Here is an 8,295-nt window from a genome sequence, read left to right as displayed (position 1 = left end):
TGCATGTGCGTGGCAAAGATGGAACCTCTCTGCTGCCGGAGCTCCCATATGGAAGAGGGATAGCATTTCCTCTTTTGATGGTCGACCAAATCTCTCTGTTGCCACACAAATTCTCACTCCCTCGATGAGCTCCATTGTATACAACACTACCAAATGGCCAGAAAATGATTCACAGAGCGATTGAAATAAAATATTATTCAAATAGCCCCAACCGTGGCCCCGCATCGTCCATTCCTCCCGCGCGGTGTGACCGAGAAGTGACCAAGAAAATAATGACCCGACAATGAAGATTGGAGGTGGATGAGATGCAAGAAAATCCAACCGTGGGCCCCACCAGAGGTGGTCACTTCTTCGATTTCAAATTGATTGATGATGGAAGACATTGAAACTTTGCAAAAGATCGCCCCCCACACATCAAATGCACTCCGTGGGCCCCATTATGCAAAAATCCCGCGCTTATCTGTCGACACAAAAGTGTTTCAAATTTTTTTTTTTGTTATCTCTCTATACATAAAAATTGAAGCGCATTCACTTTTTTTGCGTCCCCCTTTTGGCAGAAACCTCCATCTCCGCCAGAATGAGAAATGAAAAATCCAATGAAGATTTTGCCCATCGCGATTGAAATTCCCCTCAGATACGAAAGTTTCTCCCCCTCTCACAAGGTAACAGAAGAGAACCATTTGAAATTCCAATGCTCAGGTCTCGCCACTTTTTCCCATGGCACGGAATTATTTCATTTTCTACTCCACAATCGGACAGTATATTGCCCCCTTTTGCGGCAAAACATTTTTTCGGTGGGCAGCAATCGCCCGATAAAATGCCGCACAAGTACCACGAGGCATGGAAGCAATTGGCGGAGGACATCAGACAGCAATGAGTGTAAATAAACCATTAATTGAAGAGGATCGTTGTCCATAAAAATTGTCGATATACTTTGCTGAAAAAAAATCTCCCTTAAAAGTTGCATTAACTTTCAAAGCGATAAAAAGAGTTGTTTTCTGTCTTAAGACGCTCAAAGAGAATTCTCCATAGATGGCACTGCCTTCTTTGGGATTTTCCACCAGATGGGAGATTTGTTAAAATTTTTTTCAAGAAAATAAACTTGATTTTTGTGATTTTTAATGTCATTTTAATCAATAAGAACATAATCTTAAGGATATCAGCAGTAAACCTTCATGTACTTCTTAAAACTGCTTCGGTAGAAATCAAAGATGGCCGCACTGGCTTCACGACACGCATTCTGTGCCTGGTTGAATTGTTCAGCAGTGTACTTACCCTCCGTGTGAACAGCCACCGTCCGTCGGTCAATGCTGTCGAAAGCAAATGTAAATGCAGCCACAGTGCCACCTTCCTCGGCCATTGTTCGCACATCAGGATCAAAGAGTATGGCACCAGAAGGACGCAGGGCACAGTGGACAGCAGCCACGAGGAAACGCATCTCAAGTCCGCTGTGCAGAAGTGACATGCACGCTGCATTGACCGCGCACGCAATTAACTGCAAAATTGTAAAAGTAAAAAAAATAGAAGCAATTAGTGGTGAGACTAATTGCGCCCGTCGGCAACGTGGGAGTGAAGTCTACCATCATTGCAACATTGTGCAAGGATGGAAAACTTGTATAAGTTAGTGTACAATTTTGATGGATTTTAAATTAGGAATTAATAGTATTTAATACAATTGGTGACAGGTGTGGATTATCCTTTTTCTTCAAGATAAAATAATACTGAATGAAGCACTGAAGCATATGTTTCTTGCATAAAAAACTAGTGTAAAATGGAAGCGTGAGTTTTTCATTTTCAGGAAATTCTTTTTGGGGCTTTTCTAACAAATTCTAAAAGAAAATTAAAAATCAGGCTTTTCTTGAATAAATTTTTGACTCAATAAATGATTTTCTTAGTCTTGTTTATTGTCGTAATCTCTTTTGTAACTAACAATTAAAATTAATTCGAATGTTAATAGAAATTCCAAAATTGTTTAAAAAGAATATTTTCCTAATTTTTCAAAAACAAAAAATTAAATAAAATGTGATAAATGTACACCGACTCCTTTTACCCAACTTCCCTTTGTGATGGCCATATTGCACGATAAGACCATCGTGTGCCCAACAAGAAGGGAGTATCGAAACACATGGAGGAATTAATGTCATCTTGTTGAACACCGTGCAAGAAGACTGCCATGGCTCTTTTGCGCGCTAATCGATTGGACAGAGAGGAATTGTGTCCACCGTGTGAGCGTGCGAGAAAAGAAATGGCAATGAAAATAATTGCTTGTGACCTCTTACAAGATTCTTGAGCTGCATCATGCAGATTGCCAAGGCACCACCCCTTCCGTTTTACCACACGAAATTAAAGAAGAACATCACAGCCGTGTCTTATCGGGCAATTAATTCCCCCTGCAGGTGTCAATTGGAATATATTCGACCCGGGGGTATTCGAAATGTGTGCATCACAATGTGTGCATGATGGCATCAAAATGAGCCTTTTCTTTGCGCCATTTCCTCGCACCACTCAACGGAATATTACGCGCATTCAGTGTCTTCGCTCCCATCCCCTCGCATTGAGCAAAAGTGTTAATTCGCTTATTATTGCACAACCATTTCAAGAAAATAAAATAAAAAGAAGCTAAAAGTTCTCAAGAATTCATTTTCCATTTCTTCATTCATATTATCGCTTCTCACTCCCCGCGATAAAAGAATCTTCTCATTCACTTTTTTCGCACAAACTTTGTTTTATCTCAAGAGTTCAATGCTTCGCATCGGCATGCAGCAGAAGCTGCAAAAAATACACCTTATCTCTCCATGAATTAATATTATAAAAGTACGATGATAAGACGTACAACACGCGAATGGAATAATTTCTTTGGCATCGCGAAAGAAAAATCACCGTAATTCCCAATCAGTTGGCTAAAATGGCAATAAAATGCAAATTGCGCACGATCAAATTGATAAAAATTGGATGATAAATTGGTCAATCAGCGGAGCTTAGAGAAAATGTTTCTGTGTTAATGTTTTCTGACTCAAGATCATGAGCATTTGGATGCAAAATTATGCATGAAAATGATTTGTTCGCTTTAGGAATTAAATTGGAAAATGAACATTTAATGAAAATAAAATTGCATTTCGTAATATACTTGAACTTCAGCTTTCATTTGATTTGTACTTCATTGACATTTTCTCGTCATATTGGCAATTATTTTACGTTAATTGATTTTTGTGGTATGTGCGTGTGAAGCATACCTATGCGAATTAACACTTGGAGGACCCAACATTTGGCACAACGCGGAGGATCAAATTGGTAATAACTACCAGTTGATAAAATATGCTCAATAATTAATTATTAATCAGTTTATTGAACGAAGATCGAAAGTTTAGCTAATTCTTGATCTCCTTCAAGCATTCCTGCACCTAATTACTAAATATTTAATTGAGAAAATCCTCACTGAAAAAAAATTGCGTAGAATCGATGCAAAATTGCCAATTCAAACGACTTTTTTAGCTACAATTTTACATACTTTATTATTGCGCCTTAATCATCACAAACTTTGATTCTTCAAGTAACTTTTTAGTCACTTCCGGCAATAAAATTAGTCCACATTTAATGATTTTCACCGAAGAAAAGTGAACAAGAGTACTTTATTTGGGAAATATGAGCGAACATAACCTCAAAACATTGGCTAAAATGTATGAGATTTTGACTGGTAATGAGTGCCAATTTGATCCTCCACGTTAGATTCTGACTTTGACCTCAATTATCTTCCAAAGAAAAGACTTTTCTCGAGATTTTCTTTTTGCTATCTTAAAGTAATTAAAATTCCCTACACATAGATGCTAAATTCATCGAGATAAGTCCAATAGATTTTATTCTGTGACGATTTTAAAGTTCCAATTGGTAGCAAATACCAGTAAAGTCCTCCGGTGTTAAGTAAATTAGATTGAAGCATATTTCTTACAGAGCACTTATAGAAGTATATGCATGAAGCTTAAATTGAAACTCAAGTATATTTGCATGAAACTTATGCTTCTTTATAACCTGAATCCCATTCTTCTATCCTAACTCAATTCAGCAAAGTAAAATACCTACACAAATACAACATAAAATAAATAAAAAATATTAAAGCTATTAAAAGACATTTAAATTTTAATAAAAAGGGTAAAAAAAAATATCACCTCTCCTTATTCAACCTACAAATTAATTGTCAATTTATGCATCCATATTCCTCCTGTTTACCACCAAAACTTCCATTTAATTGCCATTTAATCGGTAAAATTTACTACCAATGGCAAACGATGCGCAAAATTGCCCATTCGCCATTGCGGAGCGTCGTAAAAGAAGCCACAGCAGGTAGGACCTCAAGAGGTAAAAGTCTATTGCAATTCTAAGGGGGGAAATGCTAAAGTTTATTCTTTTTGTATTCTTTTAAACAGTCATCGTTCTGCAAGTTGGACAGAAAAAGAGGTGCAGCGTGTTTGCAGCTCATTCTGCCACCACCTTAATTGCAATTCGAGCGCAAAGCGATTGACTCAATCTTGATCTGTGCGGACGCTCCGCTGGGCTAATTAACAAAATGCTGAAGGCACCATCGTGGTGTTTTGCTTTGGAAATTGCCATTTTTCCGTATCAAAAAATATGTATAATGGGTACTATTTTATTGAGTTGTGGTAGCTAGTTTTGCCGGGGAATGCCATGCAATCGCTAAATCAGCGGACCGAGATCATAGGAATGGGCAAAAAGGAAGGAGCTGCGGGGGAGGATGGAGCAAAAAAAAAGAAGCAGAAGCAAATTGCAGTTCTGAACAAATACTCGTTAGTTGTTTGCGATAAAATGAACTTTTGCTCGAGAAAATTGACTTTAATCGTTGTATTGAGGAGTCGCGCCCCTATAGACTTGGGCTCACTGAATAGATAAAGCCCATACCGAATTGAAGAGAAGCTTGGGAGAAATTGAAGGTGCATAATGGATAATTACCCCAGCACGATCTTCCATTTCCTGCAATTGGAGTGAAATCGCTGTGCGAGGATAAATTGCTGTGAGAAGTGCCGATTCGCAGGTATTTCGAATGTACTGCTCACGGAATCGATCTCCCACGCTTTGCTGGCCAGTCTTGCTCTTGTAGAATACCTCCACACTGGATCTATCATACTGTAAGTTCTGCAGTTTTACCTCAACAGGACCATGGACGGATGCAATAACGACCGTCTCACCTGGAATGTTTGAATTTAAATCGTTTTTTAGAACAACATAATAATCTCAAGATGGCGCTAATGATTCTTCAGTATCTTTGATACGTTTTCTACAACACACACATATAGAGTACACACAGAGAACTTATAAGACTTAAAAATAATAATTCTAATTAAAATAAACAGATTTTTAGTGAAATTAAAGCATAATTACCTTGAGCAAAGACCGCAGAACCATCTGAACGTGAAAGAATATCCAATTCACAGCGTAACGGCCGCAATTCACCAATTATTTCTTTAACACTTTCAGTCATGGTTTTCCCACACTTTTCAAAATCTTCACAAAGTAACACAGTGCACAGCTTACTAACACTTCTAAGTAGTTTTATTAATTTTCTTTATTAAATTTTGTGGGATTTTCCTTGGAAAATTCAGGAAAACTAAGTTTGTTTACTTTTAGAGGCACGTTTCTTTGACACTTATTTACTTGTTTCATTTATGCTTCTTTCAGATTAAGCTACAATGCAGCATAAACGTGAAGTAGACACGACGAATAACGAACACAACATGTGCTCTTTCGGCTAACAGAAACGAAGGAAAAATAAAAACAAACCAGAAAGTATTTAATAAATGATAATTTGTGTTCTCTTATTACAAATCCTATCTCTTATTAAGATAGGAATATGGTTCATAATCTTTGGGCACGTCGAATTAATGAGTGTGAAGAGTACATCCGACATATTCGTAGATCAAAACTAATCAGTGAAATGAATTTATGGAATTTAGTGAGGAAGGAGGCGCTTTATGCTTTCTTTCTGCATCACTTCATTTAACAAAAACACATAATTGGACTGCTTGAAAGAATATCGGTAAGTAGTAAATAATAAAGCATCCATTGAGAAAATAAAAAGAAAAAAACACAATTTTGATATCTCTTTATCATGAAGCATATGCCTCATAGCATATACTGGAATATCATGTACTAATACAAAACACGTGCGTTTTCGGGAAATTAAACCGATTGAAGACGAATGAAACCGTGAAAGACGAAAATTTTGACAAGTTTTCATTAAGCGTATCAGACTAAATTACTTTCATTCAGCTAAAATCATTAATTATTTTTAAATGGATATTAAAAAGGAAGTGGAAGATGGATATATCGATACATCGATCGTTAAGGAGGAATTTGAAGTTATAGAACCCACAAAGTTTGAGTCCAAACAAGAGAATGAGTGAGTATTTGATATAGAGAAATTGACATAAATCTTTCACTAATATTTTCTTTATAAATTGTGTATTCGATCAATAACAAAGAACTTCATCAGGCTCTTTGAAACATATTTTATTATTCTTTTTGAAACACAAGTTAACTCTAACTATCTTTTACAGAGAATCATACGGGTACATACCTCCAGAATCAATCAAACAGGAGCCATTAGATATTACCTTCATAATAAAAGAAGAAGATCCCACGTCATACAATTATGAATATGATTCAGGTGAAACCAAACATATTCCTGATGACCGAGCTTTTCCCTGTTCCGAATGTGGTAGGGCTTTTAAAACTAAAGGACACCTTAAGAGACATGTGCAAATTCATATAGAAGGCAGGCCTACATATTCATGCTCAGCATGTGGAAAAGTCTACAAGATTCGTGTTTGCATGGAGAATCATGTGTGTCCAAAACTGAAGACGAAAGCCGGTGTCAAACTTGAATGTGCGACGTGCAAAAAAGAATTCAAGAATCCACAAACCCTGAGGAAGCATGAGTTTATTCACTTACCAGAGGAATGCAGACCCGTATTCGCATGTGACCTTTGTCCCAGAAAATTCAAATGGAGCAAGAATTTGGCAGCCCATAGAAAAATCTGTACAGCTCTTCAGGCAAGAGCTACTTTAACGCCAAATACCGACGTCAGGACATTCGAGTGTGCCCTGTGTGGGAAGCAATGTCTCTACAAACAGGAGATTAAATCCCACATGTGGGTTCATATGAAATACCGGCCAAAATATGCATGCAAGAGATGCGGGAATAAATACAATACGACGCAGTATTTGGGTCAACACACAAGGATCTGTATGACGAAGGAGGAGCTACCGCAGGAAGCATGTCCAAAATGCGGAAATAAATTCCATACAAAGCTCTTGATGGTGCAACATTACAATATGTGCAAAGAAAAGTGCACAACATGCGGGAAGAGACTCAAATGCGAATGTTTGTCGGAGTTCAAGAAGCAAGTTTACAAGGAAAAGGAGAAAAAGAATAAACACACATGCGGAGTCTGTGGTAATACCTACAACACGTCGGCTTACATGAGGAAACATCGTTTACAGTGCAATGAATCAATGGGGCCACCGAGATTCACCTGCAAGACTTGTGGAAGAAAATACCACGGAATACATTCGCTAATCAATCATCAGAACGTTTGCAAATGGCAAGAACGTGGACTAACCAAGAGAGCGGCCAAAAGAATGATGCTTCTGCAGAAACAGCAGCAAGAGGAGAAGGAAAAACAGCAGGTAAATGAGCAGCAACAGACGCTTCCACAACCGCAACAGGAACCACAACTTCAGCAACATCAACCAGAACAACAACAAATGCAGCATAATCCAGAACAAAATATCATGCAAAATAATCAAGAACAATTTCATATACAAAAGAAGCTAGAACAGTTGCTGCAGCAACCAAACCTAGCACAACTATTGCAGCAAAAGAAGCAGGAGAAGGAACAGAGGCAACAACAACAAATGCAGGTGAAACAAGAACAAGATCAAATACAACAGGATCAGAATCTACAACAGAAAAATGAAGAAGATCATCAGTAGCAAGGGAGACGAGAACGGCAGCACAAACAGAAACAAGAACAACATCAATACCTAGTTTATCAGAAAAAGAAACAATGGCAGCTGAAACTATAACAAAGATAACACTACAACAACCAGTAATAAAAGCAACCACAAAAAGAGCAACAGGAAACCGCAGAGGAAGTGCAACTATAAATATAAATATAAAACTATTTAATATAAAATATTATAATAATTCCATTAATAATAAAACTTACCATCATGCAGCATTACCTTACAATACAGCATATGCTTTATTGTTCTATTCAATCG

The 8,295-nt window shown here is 37.4% G+C and overlaps 2 protein-coding genes across 2 annotated transcripts; one reads left to right on the top strand and one right to left on the bottom strand.

Moving 5' to 3' along the window:
* Nucleotides 1–1,106: 1,106 nt before the first annotated feature.
* On the bottom strand, nucleotides 1,107–5,644 carry LOC129787178 (exosome complex component RRP46). The gene is made up of 3 exons (XM_055822540.1): nucleotides 5,392–5,644; nucleotides 4,963–5,198; nucleotides 1,107–1,495 (listed from the first exon to the last, which is right to left on the bottom strand). Exons 1-3 carry the CDS (start codon nucleotides 5,489–5,491, stop codon nucleotides 1,160–1,162), a joined length of 672 nt encoding a protein of 223 aa, XP_055678515.1. The 5' UTR covers nucleotides 5,492–5,644; the 3' UTR covers nucleotides 1,107–1,159.
* An 11-nt stretch (nucleotides 5,645–5,655) lies between these two features.
* Nucleotides 5,656–8,249, top strand: LOC129787174 (zinc finger protein 99-like). The gene is made up of 2 exons (XM_055822534.1): nucleotides 5,656–6,409; nucleotides 6,567–8,249. Exons 1-2 carry the CDS (start codon nucleotides 6,303–6,305, stop codon nucleotides 8,002–8,004), a joined length of 1,545 nt encoding a protein of 514 aa, XP_055678509.1. The 5' UTR covers nucleotides 5,656–6,302; the 3' UTR covers nucleotides 8,005–8,249.
* Nucleotides 8,250–8,295: the final 46 nt, after the last annotated feature.

Source organism: Lutzomyia longipalpis, chromosome 1, assembly GCF_024334085.1.
Source record: "Lutzomyia longipalpis isolate SR_M1_2022 chromosome 1, ASM2433408v1".
NCBI classification, from domain to species: Eukaryota; Metazoa; Arthropoda; class Insecta; order Diptera; family Psychodidae; genus Lutzomyia; species Lutzomyia longipalpis.
Note: the sequence above shows the minus strand (reverse complement) of the source record. Positions and strands in the feature narration are given on the sequence as shown.

Excerpts from the sequence above, each read along its gene's own strand:
- LOC129787178 (XM_055822540.1), bottom strand. The coding sequence starts at position 5,491 with ATGACTGAAAGTGTTAAAGAAATAATTGGTGAATTGCGGCCGTTACGC. Across the intron at positions 5,199-5,391 it reads TTCTGCGGTCTTTGCTCAAG|GTGAGACGGTCGTTATTGCA; the intron begins GTAATTATGCTT and ends CAAACATTCCAG. Across the intron at positions 1,496-4,962 it reads AAATGGAAGATCGTGCTGGG|TTAATTGCGTGCGCGGTCAA; the intron begins GTAATTATCCAT and ends ACAATTTTGCAG.
- LOC129787174 (XM_055822534.1), top strand. The coding sequence starts at position 6,303 with ATGGATATTAAAAAGGAAGTGGAAGATGGATATATCGATACATCGATC. Across the intron at positions 6,410-6,566 it reads GAGTCCAAACAAGAGAATGA|AGAATCATACGGGTACATAC; the intron begins GTGAGTATTTGA and ends TATCTTTTACAG.